The 22,060-nt window shown below is 46.7% G+C and overlaps 1 protein-coding gene across 1 annotated transcript in view; it reads right to left on the reverse strand.

The window, feature by feature from the left end:
* Nucleotides 1-1,168: 1,168 nt before the first annotated feature.
* SLC44A4 (solute carrier family 44 member 4) overlaps nt 1,169-22,060 on the reverse strand; it is a 56,148-nt gene continuing 35,256 nt past the window's right edge. The window contains exons 4-22 of the mRNA XM_075322458.1: nt 19,247-19,325; nt 17,852-17,951; nt 17,621-17,737; nt 16,236-16,296; nt 14,760-14,877; nt 14,461-14,544; nt 13,681-13,793; nt 12,676-12,798; nt 12,045-12,144; nt 11,868-11,960; nt 10,386-10,488; nt 6,655-6,911; nt 6,021-6,115; nt 5,811-5,914; nt 5,347-5,420; nt 3,544-3,614; nt 3,248-3,342; nt 3,063-3,147; nt 1,169-2,680 (exon numbers count right to left, since the gene is read on the reverse strand). Coding sequence (XP_075178573.1) covers nt 2,547-2,680; nt 3,063-3,147; nt 3,248-3,342; nt 3,544-3,614; nt 5,347-5,420; nt 5,811-5,914; nt 6,021-6,115; nt 6,655-6,911; nt 10,386-10,488; nt 11,868-11,960; nt 12,045-12,144; nt 12,676-12,798; nt 13,681-13,793; nt 14,461-14,544; nt 14,760-14,877; nt 16,236-16,296; nt 17,621-17,737; nt 17,852-17,951; nt 19,247-19,325 — 2,006 coding nt within the window. The 3' untranslated portion in view covers nt 1,169-2,546. The remainder of the gene's footprint in view (nt 2,681-3,062; nt 3,148-3,247; nt 3,343-3,543; nt 3,615-5,346; nt 5,421-5,810; nt 5,915-6,020; nt 6,116-6,654; nt 6,912-10,385; nt 10,489-11,867; nt 11,961-12,044; nt 12,145-12,675; nt 12,799-13,680; nt 13,794-14,460; nt 14,545-14,759; nt 14,878-16,235; nt 16,297-17,620; nt 17,738-17,851; nt 17,952-19,246; nt 19,326-22,060) is intronic.

The following is a 22,060-nucleotide window of genomic DNA, read 5'->3' on the forward strand; positions in this document are numbered from 1 at the left end:
TTTGAGTATATAGAGGGTGGGAAAAGTTTGCTAATAATAAATTAGATATCGCCATATATAACCACACAATTTGAGTTTTGAAATAGAAGTGATATTCCCTTTAATTCGAAGTAAAATTAAAATTTTGTTGCCATGCAGAGTCCCACCACAAGGGGGCTGTAGGAGTAAAGCAAAAACATTCTGGATTTTCTGGAGTTCACTATTTACAACATTACAAAAACTTTTCAATTTGACCTAATAAGAACAATATATTATGTAGATTTTTTTATTTTTTATTCTACAACATCCATCACTTATAGTATGTACACATGACCCATAGAAAATAAAAGATAAGCCCACCTTAAACCATAGTGTCGAAACCTGAACACTAAAAAAAAAGTGGTGCTAGATGGAAAAACGTAAACCAAATAGTCTGTCACAGGTGCTCCTGTCCCGACGCACGTTTCGGGGGGAGACCCTGCTTCTTTTTTGGAGGGGAGTGGCTCCATTACTGGCCAATTTAAAGTTATTCTTTGTACTTTCTTGGTACTTTTCAAAGCAGTTAGTGATGTTTTCTACTTACTGGGGTAGTACGGGGATATTCAATATGTTATGTAAAGCATCACTGGCCACTTTATTTTATTTTGCACTATGTTAGGCACTTTATTTAGTACTACCAGTGATGCTTTTCATGCCTTAAATGTACCAGGCATTTCAGTTGCCTGTTCAGAATAGGTCGCCCTTCTGCAAGCACGCTCAGTAATTTCCAGTTGTCTCTGAGCTGGTGGATGGAGACTGGCTGCTATGTTTCCCATACACAACATACACAGACATAGCACAATGTTGTGAAGCAGAAGCGTGAATTATCATCCTTCTACAGCAGTACAGCTGTGAATCCAGCTCTGTGTGAGATAAAACACTTACTAGAAAGAAGCATCAGCATCCGTGTGTGGCTCTGCCTCGCTCACTCCTATACATAGACTTTAATAGGCAGCTGTAATCGGTGAGCCCTTGCAACTTTTCTTCAGCAGGACAGATTTTAGCAGTTTCAGAATTGCAGATGAGTTGGGAGGGTGAAGTGGCTCATAAGTGGAGAAAGTTGTTTGTTGTTTTTTTTTTCTCTCATACGATTTATGCATTTTCTTACACCAGGAAGCATCATGGGAATTGTCATTTCATATAAGACGTAATCATGAGAAGTCAGATTTCTTATAATTATCCAATTTATTAAACTCTTATGAAAATATTTTATTTTCTAGAAATCTATGGACAAACAATATACAGGATTATGTACAAAGGATATAAAACACATAAAAATCTAGACGCTGTAGATTTAATCAAAGTATTACATTTATACACTGTAAAGTGCGCTCTAGTGGAAACTATGGCTCAGTCTAGCCCCTCCTCGTTAGCTATTTTATTTAGGAAATTATTGAAGGCCCTGCCAGCTTGATGTCTAAAGTCACTGACACTGACAATTGACTATAGAGGAGAGAGGAATCGTTAACGGGGATGATTTAGACAGGAGTCAAGTAACGGACAGGGAGGGGGGAGGGGGGGGAACGCAGGCACTTAATATATGACCATCTGTATCTGTCGTTTTTATTTTTAGGTGTCTCCTATACGAGGAGTGAGCAATTTTTACTTCTCCAGACAGACCAACCATAGTGATGTAACATTGGTGTATATCATGCAGCCACCACTAGGGGGAGCTCACTGCCCAGACATGAAGACTGATTTGACTGGGAGCGGTGTACAGAGCTCACCCTAGTGGCGGATGTGGTAATGACAGGACACTATTAATACATTTTAAAAAATGGCTCCATAGTAGAAGACCAGATTCCCTCTTAGGTACCCAAGTCCCCCCCAATATTTGAATGTCCTTAAAAAGCTCACTGCATATTTCAGGGGGGACTTAAAAAAAACTGGGTGAATTAAAAAACTAAATATGGCCCCTTTAAGACTACTGGGGAAATAGGGTTGAATGGACCATAATACGGCCCACCAGCTGATACCACTCAGCAGGACCCCCTGAATCTCTAAGCATTTCTTGGTAGTGTAATGTTTCACCCTTGGAAGTAGCTGAGATGTCGCACAGGCCAGAAGAAGATCACAAGTAGGGCCGGCGGCCATTGTTATGCTCCAGGCAAACATGGCGTCACATTGGGCTTCTCCACCACATATTCGAGTAGTTGTGCCTTCTACTAGACTAATAGATGGCTGCCAAGAGAAACCAGAGGCCAAATCCACAGCAATGAGGTCACAGAAGGAAGAGTCTGACTTTACGACCGTTTCTCCTCGCTCATGCAATCTTTTTAAAATGTCTGCCGGATGGCGTCTGGGGGGGACTAATCATAGAGTTTGATACTTCTTGACCGAACCCGGTCATTCCTGGCCAGCAACAGAAACCAGCAGCTGCGGCCACATTTCCCAGGTTCAGTGCAGCAGTGAGCGGTGATGATCGACATGTAAACAATATGGCCGCCCTGAAATCTGCGGAGGGCACCAGGCTAAAATAATAATATTAACAATAACAGAATCAGCCGTGAATCTCCACGGAGAGGGGATTATTTCTTCTTCTTCTTCTTCTTTTTGTCACTGTCTTGGCGCGTTCGGTTCTTCTTGTTTAGGATGGACATCAGAGACTTGGACATGTAATAAGGCTTCTCGGGGGAGCCATCATGCCGTTCTAAGTCTTCCACTGGAAAAGATGGAGAGAAGAGTGGTCAGTGGGGTGGACGGTGACGACACATTGTGGTTGGACTGATGAGGATGATCGGGGTGGGGGTGGGGGGCAGTCATCTTGGTCACACGATCTGAGGAGAGCCCCTGAGTGTCAGTCAATGATGTCCCTCCATCTACTCCTCTCAGACCCATCGATCCACCCTCCTTAGAGCACAGGGGATACAGTACAGCCATAATGGTGCCCATGAGGAGAAACATGGTGGACTAGACATCATCATGAAATGTGGTAGGTTTCTATGATTTAGCTCTTGGCGGACCACCGGGGCCCAGATCAGATGTCTGAGGAGGGATGGGGGATCAACATCTAGCTTCTTGGTAAATGGTGGATGTATACTCACAGAAGCAGAGGAAGAGGGTGTCCACGCACATAGTGTACACGCTGAAGAAGCCTTGTGCGATCATGTATGACCCCACCACCACCGTCTGCAAGAAAGAAAATAACGTGAGAACCCGAGATGAGACCTTCAATGCCTGTGGAGCCACCATATGTAAAGTTATAGAGATGTCCCCCTCAGCTCCTCACCAGAATAGGTATCCAGTAGTAATTCAAAGATGGCGACTTGAAGGCATCATTTGGAATTGGAAGACGGCCGGAGAAGAAGAAAAAGGCGAGAACTCCTGAGGAGAAGAAGACACGGCACATAAGTGTGAGATCTACAAGAGGATTGGGGATATGGTGGGGGCATGTAGTGCCATGAGGAGGGTTGTGGTGACAGAAGATGAACATGGAGGATCCCAGGAAGGTCAAGGGAGGAAAGTTAAAAAATATTGCTGAAAGACAGTGCGGATTGTCTGGTTATGGACATTTGGTTTCCTCACCTACTCCACCGACCACAATCAGCTTCCCAAAGAAGATCAGCAAATCTGTGACCTTATCCAGCACCACCACCCTGCGGAGAAAAGAGGACATGTCAGGTTAGACAACATTGTGCTCCAGAAAGGAGAGCTGCAGCATACGGGAGACAACAGGGGAGGGCGATACACCGAGGACAGCGGAGAGGACAGACACGAGGATGAAACACACAGCGGAGAGGACAGAGGAGGATGAAACACACAGCGGAGAGGACAGAGGAGGATGAAACACACAGCGGAGAGGACAGAGGAGGATGAAACACACAGCGGAGAGGACAGAGGAGGATGAAACACACAGCGGAGAGGACAGAGGAGGATGAAACACACAGCGGAGAGGACAGAGGAGGATGAAACACACAGCGGAGAGGACAGAGGAGGATGAAACACACAGCGGAGAGGACAGAGGAGGATGAAACACACAGCGGAGAGGACAGAGGAGGATGAAACACACAGCGGAGAGGACAGACACGAGGATGAGCTGAATACTGCAAGGCCACACGAGAAGTCGCACACTTCGTGCATCACATCCAGCTCAGCACACATTACCCAGGACGTGCCGTCCTCCAGTCATCCCGCCAGCTCAGCACACATTACCCAGGACGTGCTGTCCTCCGCCCCACCCTCCAGCTCAGCACACATTACCCAGGACGTGCCGTCCTCTGCTCCACCCTCCAGCTCAGCACACATTACCCAGGATGTGCCGTCCTCTGCTCCTCCCCCCAGCTCAGCACACATTACCCAGGATGTGCCGTCCTCCGCTCCTCCCTCCAGCTCAGCACCCATTACCCAGGACATGCCGTCCTCCGCTCCTCCCTCCAGCTCAGCACACATTACCCAGGATGTGCGGTCCTCTGCTCCTCCCCCCAGCTCAGCACACATTACCCAGGATGTGCCGTCCTCCGCTCCTCCCTCCAGCTCAGCACACATTAGCCAGGATGTGCCGTCCTCCGCTCCTCTCTCCAGCTCAGCACACATTACCCAGGATGTGCCGTCCTGCGCTCCTCCCTCCAGCTCAGCACACATTACCCAGGACGTGCCGTCCTCCGCTCCTCCCTCCAGCTCAGCACACATTACCCAGGACGTGCCGTCCTCCGCCCCACCCTCCAGCTCAGCAGACATTACCCAGGATGTGCCGTCCTCCGCTCCTCCCTCCAGCTCAGCACACATTACCCAGGACGTGCCGTCCTCCGCCCCACCCTCCAGCTCAGCACACATTACCCAGGATGTGCCGTCCTCCGCTCCTCCCTCCAGCTCAGCACACATTACCCAGGATGTGCCGTCCTCCGCTCCTCCCTCCAGCTCAGCACACATTACCCAGGATGTGCCGTCCTCCGCTCCTCCCTCCAGCTCAGCACACATTACCCAGGATGTGCCGTCCTCCGCTCCTCCCTCCAGCTCAGCACACATTACCCAGGACGTGCCGTCCTCTGCTCCTCCCTCCAGCTCAGCACACATTACCCAGGACGTGCCGTCCTCTGCTCCTCCCTCCAGCTCAGCACACATTACCCAGGACGTGCCGTCCTCCGCTCCTCCCTCCAGCTCAGCACACATTACCCAGGATGTGCCGTCCTCTGCTCCTCCCTCCAGCTCAGCACACATTACCCAGGACGTGCCGTCCTCTGCTCCTCCCTCCAGCTCAGCACACATTACCCAGTAATAATATTTGTGATATACAGACACTTATCTGAAGAGACGCGACCCTGTGCAATAAGCAGGAGACAAGTAGGTACAGGAATATAACATGGGGGACGGGGGGACGTGTGCGGTCACCTCACAATGTTTCTCATCAGCAGCTTGAAGGCATTTTTAGCAGAAACGCAGAAGTTCTTTCCATAAACCGCAATCTGCACAGGAAGGAGGAGAGCGGATCAGAACGTCAATACAGAACTATGCAATTATTTGGGGAGGAAGGGGGGGGGGGGGGGGGGGTCGGAAGCTGGAGAAGTTTGTTTGTCCTATCAGTGATATTGGGTAAAATCTTCTCCAATAACATCCAACGCCAAATTGTAATTGTCATTTATACTCCCACAATGCACTGCTCAGATAGGAAACCATCAAAAAGGATGAATGGGGAGGAGCCAAACTGCCGTCAGTTTCCAAAAATCATCAGGAGAATTGTGAAAGTCGCTTTGGATATCAATGGAGAGTAGAAGAGAAGACAGTGAAGAATATAAACTGCAGAACTATCCCTTCTATAGGGCTGAGGACTTCATGAAGTGTGGAGATGCCGTTACCATGATATACGCGTTCCGATTCAAGAACTTAATGAACTTCTCCAGACACCAGAAGCAGCACTTCAGGCAGCAGAGGAGGAAGCGCGTGCAGGGGTTCTGCGCCCCTAGTGGAGAGAGCCGTCATTACACACCGGTGGATACAGGAACTTTGTATGCATATATCGGCTGGGCGCCATCCACCAGAGGGCGCTGCATGTAAGGACGTCTCACCTTTCAGCCTGTGGTCCAGATACTCCAGGATGATCCTGATCAGCTGCACAATGGTGAGGATGAGCGACCCGAACGCCAGCGATCCTGTGTGATACCTGGAGACGAGGGTCAGAGTCTGTGTTATCTACTGTATAGAGAGGGGTTATCAGTCATTGTCCTGGAGGAGGAGGTGAGCTGTGACATCCCCTTTTGTAAACGGTGGAGCTTGTGTTATCTACTGTATGTAGGAGGTGTTATGTCATTGTACTGGAGGAGGTGAGCTGTGACATCACCTATTGTGTATGGTGGATCCGGTGTGATCTACTGTATATAGAGGTGTTATCAGTCATACAGGAAGAGGAGGTGAGCTGTGACATCACCTATTGTGAATTGTTCTTCTGTATGTAGAGGTGTAATCTGTCACTGTAATCATTATCTGTGATGATAAATGAGACTGCTGAAAACTTTTCTGTACAAACCAGGAAGAGTCTAGAATTAGGCTAAGGGACCTATCAAAATTGCAAGATTTCGGATTATTTTTTTTATATAAAGATGGAAAAAAAAAAAAAAAAGTTAAACTATACATTTTCCATAATACCCTGATGACCCGTTCCCTTTGTCGGGACGTCTCTGTGTGCGGCTGATAGTCCCTCACCTCAATGTCCTCATGAACGCGGCAGACACAGGGAAGTACGGGATGTCCTTGGGTTTGTGGAAAGCCCAGTAATAAGAAGCGAAGCTCCCGGCGAGGACGCACTGGCCCAGCGCGATCACAAAGTTAATGCACCACAGGAAGCCGATGACGTTGTAGATCTGCAGGTTGAAGAGGTTTTGCTGGAAGATTCCCTCCGTGTTATACTTGTAGAAGATGCATCGCGCCACGGGGCAGCTGGTGCTGGAGGCGGTAAAATTCTGCAAGAGGAAGAGGCGATAAAGAACAGAACACAATGCCGGACCGCCGCCCGCTCTGCAGCCTTATAATGCACTTTGGCAGCGGCGTACCTTCAATGGCAGCAGACCACATGGCTATGGGGCCAGTGAGTCAGGGGGGGCCAGTGAGTCAGGGGGGCCCAGTGCCAGCAGTGCCCCACCTCCCTTACCCCCATGCGTCACCCCCACGCGTCACCATACTTTGAACTGTTTCAGCATCACAAACGCCGACACAGTTGAAAGCAATGATGAAAGCGGGAGCGCTCCACTGATGCACCTGCCTCCATCATTCTCCCGCTGTGTCTGTGCTCTGACATCTCAGCCCAGCGGGTGCAATGACGTCACTACTGCGCACCGCTGTGCTGAGGTGTGCAGAGCTGCGGAACAGACACCACTGCAGAGATCAGAGCAGCAGAGGAAACAGGAGAGGTGAGCGTTTATTTATTTTAAATCAGTGAGTACATGGGGTGCATTAGAATATATGGAGATGGAGGAGTATGGGAGGTACATTATACTATATGGAGGACTATGGGGAGCATTATACTATATGGAGGACTACGGGGTGCATTAGTCTCTATGGAGGACTATGGGGTGCATTATACTATATGGAGGACTATGGGGAGCATTATACTATATGGAGGACTACGGGGTGCATTAGTCTCTATGGAGGACTACGGGGTGCATTATACTATATGGAGGACTATGGAAGAGGAATTATAATATATGGAGGGTGCATTATACTATATGGAGGACTATGGGTTGCATTATACTATAATGAGGACTATGGGGTGCATTATACTATATAGAGGACTATGGAGGGTGAATTATAATGTATGGAGGGTGCATTATACTATATGGAGGACTATGGGGTGCATTATACTATATGGAGGACTATGGGGTGCATTATACTATATGGAGGACTATGGAAGAGGAATTATAATATATAGAGGGTGCATTATACTATATGGAGGACTATGGAAGAGGAATTATAATATATGGAGGGTGCATTATACTATATGGAGGACTATGGGGTGCATTATACTATATGGAGGACTATGGGGTGCATTATACTATATGGAGGACTATGGAAGAGGAATTATAATATATAGAGGGTGCATTATACTATATGGAGGACTATGGAAGAGGAATTATAATATATGGAGGGTGCATTATACTATATGGAGGACTATGGGGTGCATTATACTATAATGAGGACTATGGGGTGCATTATACTATATGGAGGGTGAATTATAATGTATGGAGGGTGCATTATACTATATGGAGGACTATGGGGTGCATTATACTATATGGAGGACTATGGAAGAGGAATTATAATATATAGAGGGTGCATTATACTATATGGAGGACTATGGGGTGCATTATACTATATGGAGGACTATGGAAGAGGAATTATAATATATGGAGGGTGCATTATACTATATGGAGGACTATGGGGTGCATTATACTATAATGAGGACTATGGGGTGCATTATACTATATGGAGGACTATGGAGGGTGAATTATAATGTATGGAGGGTGCATTATACTATATGGAGGACTATGGGGTGCATTATACTATATGGAGGACTATGGGGTGCATTATACTATATGGAGGACTATGGAAGAGGAATTATAATATATAGAGGGTGCATTATACTATATGGAGGACTATGGGGTGCATTATACTATATGGAGGACTATGGAAGAGGAATTATAATATATGGAGGGTGCATTATACTATATGGAGGACTATGGGGTGCATTATACTATAATGAGGACTATGGGGTGCATTATACTATATGGAGGACTATGGAGGGTGAATTATAATGTATGGAGGGTGCATTATACTATATGGAGGACTATGGGGTGCATTATACTATATGGAGGACTATGGAAGAGGAATTATAATATATAGAGGGTGGATTATACTATATGGAGGACTATGGGGTGCATTATACTATATGGAGGACTATGGGGTGCATTATACTATATGGAGGACTATGGAGGGTGAATTATAATATATGGAGGGTGCATTATACTATATGGAGGACTATGGGGTGCATTATACTATACGGAGGACTATGGAGGGGGAATTATAATATATAGAGGGTGCATTATACTATATGGAGGACTATGGGGTGCATTATACTATAATGAGGACTATGGGGTGCATTATACTATATGGAGGACTATGGGGTGCATTATACTATACGGAGGACTATGGAGGGGGAATTATAATATATAGAGGGTGCATTATACTATATGGAGGACTATGGGGTGCATTATACTATAATGAGGACTATGGGGTGCATTATACTATATGGAGGACTATCGGGGTGCATTATACTACAATATATGGAAGACTATGGGGTTCATTATACTATATGGAGGACTATGGGGTGCATTATACTATAATGAGGACTATGGGGTGCATTATACTATATGGAGGACTATGGAGGGTGAATTATAATGTATGGAGGGTGCATTATACTATATGGAGGACTATGGGGTGCATTATACTATATGGAGGACTATGGGGTGCATTATACTATATGGAGGACTATGGAAGAGGAATTATAATATATAGAGGGTGGATTATACTATATGGAGGACTATGGGGTGCATTATACTATATGGAGGACTATGGGGTGCATTATACTATATGGAGGACTATGGAGGGTGAATTATAATATATGGAGGGTGCATTATACTATATGGAGGACTATGGGGTGCATTATACTATACGGAGGACTATGGAGGGGGAATTATAATATATAGAGGGTGCATTATACTATATGGAGGACTATGGGGTGCATTATACTATAATGAGGACTATGGGGTGCATTATACTATATGGAGGACTATGGGGTGCATTATACTATACGGAGGACTATGGAGGGGGAATTATAATATATAGAGGGTGCATTATACTATATGGAGGACTATGGGGTGCATTATACTATATGGAGGACTATGGGGTGCATTATACTATACGGAGGACTATGGAGGGGGAATTATAATATATAGAGGGTGCATTATACTATATGGAGGACTATGGGGTGCATTATACTATAATGAGGACTATGGGGTGCATTATACTATATGGAGGACTATGGGGTGCATTATACTATACGGAGGACTATGGAGGGGGAATTATAATATATAGAGGGTGCATTATACTATATGGAGGACTATGGGGTGCATTATACTATAATGAGGACTATGGGGTGCATTATACTATATGGAGGACTATCGGGGTGCATTATACTACAATATATGGAAGACTATGGGGTTCATTATACTATGTGGAGGACTATGGGGGGTGCATTATATTATATGGAGGAAATGGGATGCAATATGGGGCCCATTATACTATATGGCAGTGTATGTGGCCTATGATCAGGGATCACTTCTAGACGGCATATTGCCATTAGCACAGACATGCACGAGACTCACCATTGGGTCACAAGTCTGATTTCCAGTTATATTCGTGCACCCTGCGATGCTCCTGTTCGGGGTGGATATGACATAGATTGGAGTTCCTGAGGTTGCCAGGTATCTGGGAAAAGTTAAGGATCCACCGATGCATTGCTGCGCCACAGCCACCAGGTCTACTGCCATCTACAGAGCTGCTCTTATAAGATGCTTTCCAACATCAGGGATCTCATCTTACATGAGATTTTGGAGGAACACCCCAACAGAGGTTCGGTGGAGGCGAAGAAGTCCAGGTTTGGCCTTCTGCAGTCAAGCACATGAACAGGGGGTCCCAATGTCCCCTGTGTGGAAAGAGCAATGCTCAGCATGTGCAACCAGCACTACTGTAAACTGAAAGGAGCAGTACTGAGCATGTGCAACCACCACTGCTGTAGACTGTGACAGGAGCGGTACTGAGCATGTGCAACCACCACTGCTGTAGACTGTGAAAGGAGCGGTACTGAGCATGTGCGACCACCACTGCTGTAGACTGTGAAAGGAGCGGTACTGAGCATGTGCGACCACCACTGCTGTAGACTGTGAAAGGAGCGGTACTGAGCATGTGCGACCACCACTGCTGTAGACTGTGAAAGGAGCGGTACTGAGCATGTGCGACCACCACTGCTGTAGACTGTCAGGAGCGGTACTGAGCATGTGCGACCACCACTGCTGTAGACTGTCAGGAGCAGTACTGAGCATGTGCGACCACCACTGCTGTAGACTGTGAAAGGAGCAGTACTGAGCATGTGCGACCACCACTGCTGTAGACTGTCAGGAGCAGTACTGAGCATGTGCGACCACCACTGCTGTAGACTGTGAAAGGAGCAGTACTGAGCATGTGCGACCACCACTGCTGTAGACTGTCAGGAGCAGTACTGAGCATGTGCGACCACCACTGCTGTAGACTGTGAAAGGAGCAGGGGGTCGCACATGATCACTACTGCTCCATACACACTGAAGAGTTCTCAACCCCCTACTTCTATAACAATGGGGCCTTGTGATCACATTTATCAACCATCCTGTAGGTCACATCATTTATGGGACAACCCCTTTAAGGAGATCTATTATTCAGGTTACCAGGCACGCAGGACAGGACCGGATGAAGCAGTAAACTTTCTGAGATTTGTCATTTTTGCCACTCATCCCTAAAACTAGAAATACAAGAGCTTTGTAGGACTTTCAAAGCCACAATTACTGCTCTTCTTAAAGGGGATAAACTTTTTGTTTTTTTACACCTCTGAGTTGTGTGTGATGTCGCAGCTGAGCTCCTGTCTTGTATGAGGCCGAGCTGCAATACCACCCACCACCTGTGCTTAGAGGCGGCGCTGTTTGGAAGAAAGTTACACTATTAACTCCTTTGTGTCATCTATCATTGGAGGCCATGTTAGAAAAACAAAAAAAACAAAACATGGTTCAAGGAAGAAATAACTAATGGTGGCAGAGAAGGACACTGATGAAGGATACAAAGCGGTCATGCCCCAGTACGCCACACACACCACCAGAAGAACGAAGGTGATGATGGGGTAGAACAGGGAGGACATGATATGAGCGATCGCCCTGTAGAGGGAAAGAGACGCGGTCACTGATAAACGCTGTATACCCGGACCGCCGCCGCTCGCTCGCTCCCCCTCCCCCGCTCACTTGCTGGCTTCTTTAATCAGTGCGATGGCGATGAGAATCCGCTTCCGCAGGAACAGCAGGAGAAGGAGCAGGATGACCTCCACCACCACCAGGATGATAACTGGGGGGACGAGACGGTGTAGTATAACCAATGACATACACACACACATTTTATATAATATATATATATATATATATATATATATATATATATATACACACGTGTGTGTGTGTGTGTGTGTGTGTGTGTGTGTGTGTGTGTGTGTGTCTGCAAGCCAAGGGTGAATTTACGCTTCAGCATTTTTCCCGTAGTATCGTATATGGTCACTAGATGGCAGCACTAACACTGACATTCTGTAACGGAACACAAAGCTGAAAGTTCTAGCACTCGCTGTTATCAGCCAATAGGCTGAGGTCACATGCTGCAACTGTCTGCACAGCTGATGCACCATCTACCTGTAGCCGGGGGGGCCAATAGGTTTACAAAATGTGCCAAAAAACCATATGTCCAGTTGCAACATGTGGTCGTACCATGCAGAGACCTTTAAGTGATGTACTGGCCCTTTAAATAATTCTAGCTCTGTTTTTGTGGACTTGTGTAAATTACTACAGATTATGATATTTGGGGAGAGAAGTGCGGGGCGGGACGTACAGATGGCGAGCCAGGTCTCCTGCACGCTGAAATAGGCGCTCAGGTTGGTGGTGAAGCCCACGTTGCTCATAGTCGCCCCGTCCTTCTTGAAGTGGTCGTACTCCATATAACAGTGGTAAATGCCTGGGAAGAAAAAGACAGACGATGAGAACACAGACAGGAGCAATCAAAATGTAGAATATATAGATATATCAGAAACAGCGCCACCGCTGTCCACAGGCCATGTCTGGTATTGCAGATGAGTTCTATTTACTTGAATGTGACTGAGCCACAATAAAAGACACAGCCCCGATAACAAGAGCAGTGCAGCTTCTAAAAAAACAAACAAACAAAAAACATGACTCAGTTTTAGCCTTGTATATATTATATATACACACACATATACAGGGCGGTCCAAAAGTAGGTGGACAGTGTAAAGTGAAACTGTCTCAGTTGCCCTTAGCAACCAATCAAATTCCACTTTTCATTCTTCACAGACTATTTGGAAAATGGAAGGTGGAATCTAATTGGTTGCTAAGGACAACTGAGTTAGTTTCACAGATGAATCTCCCCAAATCTGTTTTCTTTTCAGATAATTCAGATACCCCATAATGGCAAATAATTTAAATACAGATCAAAGGAAGTGGATTGTCAAAGAGGATTGCAAATCTCAAAACGCTGAAACCGTTACAGCAAATTATTATTTTCTGTCCAACATGTATGTATGTATGTATGTATGTATGTATGTATGTATGTATGTATGTACACACACACACACACACCACGCACATACATACATACATAATATATATATATATACATAATATATATATATATATATATATATATATACATATATATATATATATATATATATATATATATATATATATATATATATATATATATATATGTGTATGTATGCGTGTGTGTATGTTGCGCGCGTGCGTGCGTGTGTGAAGAATTTCTTGTGTAAAGTGTCATCCCCATTCCTTATTCAGGGGTCACCAGTCAGTCCAGACTTACCGTATCCAATCACCCCTATGACACCGATGATGAGCAGCCACACCAGGATGCCGGCAATGAACCTCAATAAAATGAGGAAGAGGAAGCTGGTCACCATGGCTATAGCCAGGGCTCTGCAACACAAGGACAGGAGGATTACAGAGTGTCAGCTCTTCTGCCCAGATGAATGCTAAATGCCTAGTGACCATGGCACTGTGCACTGCTAGGAAGCTGCTCTCTTTCCCCCTGTAGCTGCTTCCTCTATCACCTTTCTCCCCCTATGGCGCCTTATATACGTTTTTACCTCCATCATCTCTTGCTTCCTGTTCACCATGTGATGCCGATACTTCTCCAACTCACACACATATTCCCAGAGTTGCAGCCCCTAATTTACTGATCATGAGGGACCCTCATCCACTATGTGAATGACACAATAGTGAGTATGTGCAACTGTGACCACCGCTCCATCCATCTATAGCAGTGGTGGTCGCACACGCTCAGTACTGCTCCATCCACGGTCTATAGCAGTGGTGGTTGCACACGCTCAGTACTGCTCCATCCACGGTCTATAGAAGTGGTGGTCGCACACGCTCAGTACTGCTCCATCCACGGTCTATAGAAGTGGTGGTCGCACACGCTCAGTACTGCTCCATCCACGGTCTATAGAAGTGGTGGTCGCACACGCTCAGTACCTCTCCTCTCACATAGGGAGATTTGGGTCCTCCTGGGATTGCTGGGGTGGTCCCAGCAGTAAGACCCCCAGAAATCATGCCTGGATAGAGGATTTATGTGGTGACTTACATGAGGATCCAGGACCACGACTTGGCAAAGTCCTGAAATATTTTCTTTCCCAGGTTCTGGAAATTGAATGAATCAAATATTTGGCTATGGAAAAAAAAAATCAAAATAAGAAAATGTTAGTAAATCATTGTACAACCTGTAGGAGAGAGTCACCTAATGACTGGGATGAGAGGAGAGGACGGATTACCGTTCACACCAGGGTGGATTCAGCAGAGACATACACACGGAGTGGTGGACCAGGCGGAGGATTGGAGAGAATGCAGCATAAAGGAGGGGACCAAAGGGAAGACAACACCTACTTGGTGGCATTGAGTATGGAATCCCTGGACTGGTTCCCGGTCATGTTCTTTCCGTCATATATGATTGAGAACTCCGGAGGAACGGAGAAGTTTGTGCTGGGGAAACACCTGTTAAATACTGAGACAGAGACACCTGATCACAGACACGCCGGCCAGAGGGGTGGATAGAGCCGACATGGAAGGGGTCAGGGAGGTGAAGCTGACTCCACAACAGACCGATGCCAACTGTGATACACAGCCAGCACCCAACATCAGAGGTCAAAGCTACCGCCGACCATTACCTCCAAACCAGACCGGTGCCGACTGTGATACACAGCCAGCACCTGTCCAACATCAGCGGTCAAAGCTAACGCCGATTATTACCTCCAAACCAGGCCAGTGCCAACTGTGATACACAGCCAGCACCTGTCCAACATCAGCGGTCAAATCTATCGCTAATCATTACCTCCAAACCAGACCGGTGCTGACTGTGATACACAGACAGCACCCATCCAACCGCAGCAGTCAAAGCTAACGCCGATTATTACCTCCAAACCAGGCCAGTGCTGACTGTGATACACAGCCAGCGCCCGTCCAACAGCAGCGGTCAAAGCCAACACCGATCGTTACCAAAAGGACAAAATGATCATGGTCATATGAACCCAAAATGATGCCACTGCAATCTATAGCAAAAAGTCTTCACAGTTGTATTGATGAAATAATAATAAAACAAGGTATGGGCTTCCTAAAAGGCAGCCACAGCAATTTGTTCTTTATTCCAGCAGAATTTTTAACTTTTTTTTTTTTTTTTTTTTTTTTTTTTTTTTTACACTTTCAGAAGACTTTCCGCTCCTACACAAGCGCATCCAGTAACATCATGTAATTTTCTTAAAAAAAAAAAGGTCCAAATCCTCATATATAGAAAAGTTTAAATATATCCAAACCTTCCACCACTAGGGGGCGTGATGTGTATACAGCTTCAGGATGGAGATCAATAATAACACTGTATGCAATGAGCGCCCCCTAGTGGGGGCTGTAGGTTTCCAGAATGTCATGATTAAATGAGGTCTCTGCAGAAAATGTATATTTTAAAGGCGCAGTCTTAGTGGCACCCCCCGGTGGGAGCAGACGTCACCCACACTTCCTGTGTCACCCATTAAATTGTCTGAGATTATTAGAGTGCACGGTTACCCCTGAACTGTAGGGGCTGGTGGGGTTTTTTTTTTTTTTTTTTTTTACCTCCCCCACTGAGACGATTTTCTACTGCTTTGCTCAATATAAAAAGTAGTTTTCCAGGAGAGGAGAATCCAGTGCAGGCTCCTGACACCCGATAATAAGTGGGGGATGGGACAAAGCCGTCTGGGGCCCCTCTCTAACATACCCAGAACAGCCACAGGATCTCTATCGTATGGTCCCAAAACATAACATCAGTAAGTGCCCCTCTCTAGGACGGATCTTCCAGTTGTCTTAGCTAAAGAAAAAGTGCAGATTACTCACATGGATCGCTCTTGATCAGAAACGCCGGACACAGCTCCTTAGATACGATTTCATATGGAGACTGAGGAAGAATAGATAAGACAATACATCAATGTGACTATACATTAATTATCCAGACTATTACACTCCAGAGCTGCACTCACTATTCTGCTAGTGTAGTCACTGTGTACATACATTACATTACTGATCCTGTACTGATCCCGTGTCCTGTATTATACTCCAGAGCTGCACTCACTATTCTGCTAGTCCAGTCACTGTATGCATACGTTACATCACTTATCCTGCATTGATCCCGTGTCCTGTATTATACTCCAGAGCTGCACTCACTGTGTACATACATTACATTACTTATCCTGAGTTACACTCTGTATTATACTCCAGAGCTGCACTCACTATTCTGCTAGTGTAGTCACTGTGTACATACATTACATTACTGATCTTGAGTTATATCCTGTATTATAATCCAGAGCTGCACTCACTATTCTGCTAGTGTAGTCACTGTGTACATACATTACATTACTTATCCTGTACTGATCCCGTGTCCTGTATTATACTCCAGAGCTGCACTCACTGTGTACATACATTACATTACTTATCCTGAGTTACACTCTGTATTATACTCCAGAGCTGCACTCACTATTCTGCTAGTGTAGTCACTGTGTACATACATTACATTACTGATCCTGTGTTACATCCTGTATTATACTCCAGAGCTGCACTCACTATTCTGCTGGTGCAGTCACTGTTTACATACATTACTGATCCGGTGTTACATCCTGTATTATACTGCAGAGCTGCACTCACTATTCTGCTGGTGCAGTCACTGTGTACATACATTACATTACTGATCCTGAGTTACCTCCTGTATTATACTCCAGAGCTGTGATCACTATTCTGCTGGTGCAGTCACTAATACAGTACTTATCCTGAGTTACCTCCTTATTATACTCCAGAGCTGCACTCACTATTCTGCTGGTAGTACAGCTGTGCACATTTTTCATATTATCTATGATGGCAGCCATGAGGGCCATTGCAAGGCCTTAATTATGGTGATAGCGGTGGGAATCAGAGGGATCCCTTTACCTTTATCTAACCTCCTAAATGCGTCAGTTGCTATTGACCATGGCACCCGAGGGGGTATCTCTGGTCCTAGCAGTTGCAGCGTGACTCCCATCAGTTCCATGACCCCTCGCAATGATCACATGGACAGATCTCTTCAGTCCGGGTGATCACGATGACATACGTGTAGGTTATTTTGAGGGTGAGGAATTGGATTCAGGATTCACAACTAATGTCCAGCGTGGTCAGTGGCTACAGGGAGCGTGGCTGACTCTGGAGGACCCGACACCACAGTTTACAAACCATTGACATCAATGGGAACTGACCATCTGTGTGGTGTTTAGATTGAGGCTGGGCTGACAATACTCCTGATCAAACACATCTTTAGGGGCGCCAAAGAAATTCGTGCCTTTGAAACTCTGCGGGCAAGTCTTCACGCAGACCTGAAAAGTAAGGATCAGACATGGATAGGGTTAAATGGGTAACTGCACCCAAGATGGCGGGATATGAGGGGTGGGGGGCGCTGCCAAGGAAGGGTCCAAAATATGGAGACTCACCTGGGTGGTGGGGCACTGTAACCCATTCATGGCTGACGCCAAGATGCTCGTTCCCGTGATGCATTTCAACAAGTCATAGTACAGCAGAAAGGGCTTGTCCCTGCGAGGAGAGAACCACATGAGACCACGCAGAACGGACCGCGAGGAGGAGACGAGTGCAGGGCTAAGCCCTCCGAGGTGGAAGAGGGGAGGTACAGGTCTTTAGGCCACGCAGGAGAGAGAAGCAGAGGTATAAAGTATGGATCATCTGGAAGGATACGAGAGTAAAAGGGACACAGAGGCTTGGCCGTGCAGCAGTCGCCAACAGTCTCAAATTTATCAGGACTGTCCAGATTGTTTAGAAACAATACACAGCCGCTAGGGGGAGCTTGTGGCATCCATAGCCGTTAGCGGGAGCTCGCCGCATCTGCAGCCGCCAGGGGGAGCTCGCCGCATCTGCAGCCGCCAGGGGGAGCTCGCCGCATCTGCAGCCGCCAGGGAGAGCTCGCCGCATCTGCAGCCGCCAGGGAGAGCTCGCCGCATCTGCAGCCGCCAGGGGGAGCTCTCTGCAGCTGCCAGGGGGAGCTCTCTGCAGCCGCCAGGGAGAGCTCGCGGCATCTGCAGCCGCCAGGGGGAGCTCGCCGCATCTGCAGCCGCCAGGGAGAGCTCGCTGCATCTGCAGCCGCCAGGGGGAGCTCTCTGCAGCCGCCAGGGAGAGCTCTCTGCAGCCGCCAGGGGGAGCTCGATGCATCCGCAGCCGCCAGGGGGAGCTCGACGCATCCGCAGTCGCCAGGGGGAGCTCGACGCATCCGCAGCCGCCAGGGGGAGCTCGACGCATCCGCAGCCGCCAGGGGGAGCTCGACGCATCCGCAGCCGCCAGGGGGAGCTCGACGCATCCGCAGCCGCCAGGGGGAGCTCGACGCATCCGCAGCCGCCAGGGGGAGCTCGACGCATCCGCAGCCGCCAGGGGGAGCTCTCTGCAGCCGCCAGGGGGAGCTCTCTGCAGCCGCCAGGGGGAGCTCGACGCATCCGCAGCCGCCAGGGGGAGCTCGACGCATCCGCAGCCGTGGTATCTGCCTATAGCTTTTCCAGGGATTCTCTTTGCTCAGCAGGACACCAAGAAATATCTTCTGTTTTGTGGAAATTTAGGAGACTAGATACCTTTTCTTTTTTTACGAGACGGCTTTCATTAGTCCCAAAAATATTTTTGCCGTGCATAGGTCATCGAAGGCTGAGAGCTTTTTAGACGCTGATTGGGTTCACTGACTAGTGGTCTATTCAGAGCTGACTGTAAGACCACATTTTAGGGCAGGTGTACTACATAGTCTCAGAGCGGAGGGCTGGTCAGGTAGGAGGCAGGATTTTGGCTTTTGAAGAGGGTTTTACCTGAATACAGGGAATACAGACAATACTCACTGGTTTTCTCCAACCCCGCAGTACATTCCAGTGGAATTTCGGGGATAGATGACCTGGCGAGGATCTCCATACACCCATGCTGGCGAAGAAGGAGACACAACAGACAATTAATAACTGGCAGGAGAAACGCCACCATCACTGAAGAAATCGAGTTTGTAGAGCAATGGTGGTTGGTGGCAACCACTGAGCTTCGCTTTACCAAAAGTAAAGGTTTCAAAAAATTGGCACGTTCATCCGTATGGTGTATTGGTGCCTCATGGGACCCTCTAATATGGGAAGACTGTTATATTAATTGACACCTAATAGGTGGGTGCTCCATTGTAGATTTCCCTTTGGGCCCAGGAGCTTCACGTTTCCTCTTTTCCCCAAACCCAATAAAAATGGTCACGTAAAGCAAACGACACTCATCAGTCTCAATACTTGTTACCGCCTTCTCCATTTCTTGGCCTCTTCCTTCCTTCTTGTCACAATTTCACCTTCACTATCGTCAATTACATTGTTTTCTATCTTTATTTTGAAAATGTTTTGTATTAACTGGTTTTGTCAGTATCTTGCATTTTTGGTTGCCACATTCCACATTCTAGCTGCGTGACCGAACCCTTCCGTCGTCGTCATCGATGCCCTTAGGAAACACGTTCTATATAGTTACAAAGTCAAAGGCAAAACTCAAGGAAGAAGTCTCCTGCAGGTTCACAATGGAGCGACGAGTCAGGAGCCGTCATACAGAGACATGCTGCCATCATACTACGATGTATGGCCAATAAGCGACAGATCCCCCCGTCACATAGGTTCTGATTGATGGGGCACACATCTGCCATTTGTGCGATGCTCAGTAATGAGCGGCTTATTTGGACGTCTGAGATCTTTACTTTCTGGTCAGCTTTAAAGGGGTTCACTGCTTTGGTTAATTTATGCCTGTTATAATGTAAAGGAAGTGGACGGTGTTTGACCGGCAGAGACTGGCCTCCTGGAATGGGTATCTGGTCTTCAGTGCTTGACTGGCGGAGTCTGGTCTTCTAGAATGGATATTTGGCCTTTGGTGCTTGACTGGTCTTCTGGAATGGGTATTCGGTGTTTGACCGGCAGAGACTGGCCTTCTAGAATGGGTATTCGGTGCTTGACTGGTGGAGTCTGGCTTTCTGGAATGGGTATTCAGTCTTCGGTGTTTGACCGGCAAAGTCAGGCCTTTTAGAATGGATATTCGGTGCTTGACAGGCAGAGTCTAGCCTTCTGGAATGGGTCTTCGGCTTTAGTGCTTGACCGGCAGAGTCTAGCCTTCTGGAACGGGTATTCGGCTTCAGTGCTTGACCAGCAGAGTCTGGTCTTCTGGAATTAGTATTCTGCCTTCGGGGCTTGACTGTTGAAGTGTGGCCTTCCGGAATGGATAGTCGGTCTTCGGTTTTTGACCGTCAGAGTCTGATGTCACGGGAGCAGGTATTCGGTGTTTGGGTTCCTCCTGTAGTCAGTATAGCTGAGGTTCTCGCCAGGCTCTTATCATTGCGAGGTGACTCCGGTGCACTGGACACAGGCCTGCTCTGCTGTGAGCACGATTGCTTCCCTGCAAGTCTTGGAACCAACTCCTACCTGTCTCTTGTAACTGCACCACAGCTGTCTTCTGACTCGGCGTTCCCTTCAAACTCTTCCCTCGAGGAAACCCTCTCCTCAGGCTTCGGTTCCTGTTAGTTTTGTCTAACCAGCAGGTGGCGATGTTTATTTGGAATATGAGCTGCGGATGGTTGCCATCCACTTACACTGGCCAGTCGGTCAGCGGCAGTATGCGGCCTACATGGGTTTGCAGCCTGCATGGCGCAAGTCCACACACGCAGCCAGAACCAGTCATTCCCAGTCATTGTAGCGTGCCGGGGCGTCCGGAGTCCATCAGTCGCCCTCATTACAAGAACACCATACAGCATTTCACTACATCTGCACTTCTAACGTGGGTCAACTTTAATCTGATTTGTAAAGGAAGGGGTTAATGGCCGTTGGTGACATTTGCCTTCATGTTATTTCCATTTCTGATAAGGAACTAGGAGGCTAAATTTCGGCATCATGGGGATGACTCCCCGTCTATTCTACAATTCTTCAGCTCTTCTGCACGGGGGATTGGAGATTTCACAGTAAATTCAACCTCAATATGGAGGAAATCATGAATAAACTAATCTGACTGTATGAATATAGATGAGGTGCCCGAGCCCGAAGATCCAGCTCCAAGAACAATGAGCAATTTTATATTCCGGTTTCAAATAAAAAAGAACAAAAACAAAAAAAAAACCCCACAAATGTGATTGTCATTTGCAATTAACAAACAAATGCATTTTTTTTTTTTTTTTTAACACTGAAATTAGTCCAATGTACTGGGTTCCGTTTAACGTGTGCGTTTAAGTAGAGAAAAAAGGACCTATATAGATAAATTGCGTAGTCTGTTTAACGGACTGTATAAATGCAATGTGAAAGCAGCCTTACTCCGCTCCTGTGTCCCCATGACAACACTTCTGGGTTTTCTGTCCCTTTGGAGGTCTATTACTAGAGCTAAAGGGCCACTTCTTAGTTTTAGATATTTATATTTCTTTTATTTAAATAATAACCCTTAAAGGGGACCTTTCACTTGCAATAAAATGTGATATATTTTTTTTAACCTGGTGTAAATGCCGCTGATCTCCTGAATTTGATGAGGTTTTTCTCTTGTTCCTGCTCCTCTCAGATCCTAAGATATGACCTTATCTTTCCCATATATAGGTCTAGTCTTGTTGGCCAAATGGGTGTGGTCCCCATGAGTTTAGGACCACGCCTACTTGTTGAACAATAATTAATTTA

This window comes from Anomaloglossus baeobatrachus, chromosome 9 (genome assembly GCF_048569485.1).
Source record: "Anomaloglossus baeobatrachus isolate aAnoBae1 chromosome 9, aAnoBae1.hap1, whole genome shotgun sequence".
NCBI classification, from domain to species: Eukaryota; Metazoa; Chordata; class Amphibia; order Anura; family Aromobatidae; genus Anomaloglossus; species Anomaloglossus baeobatrachus.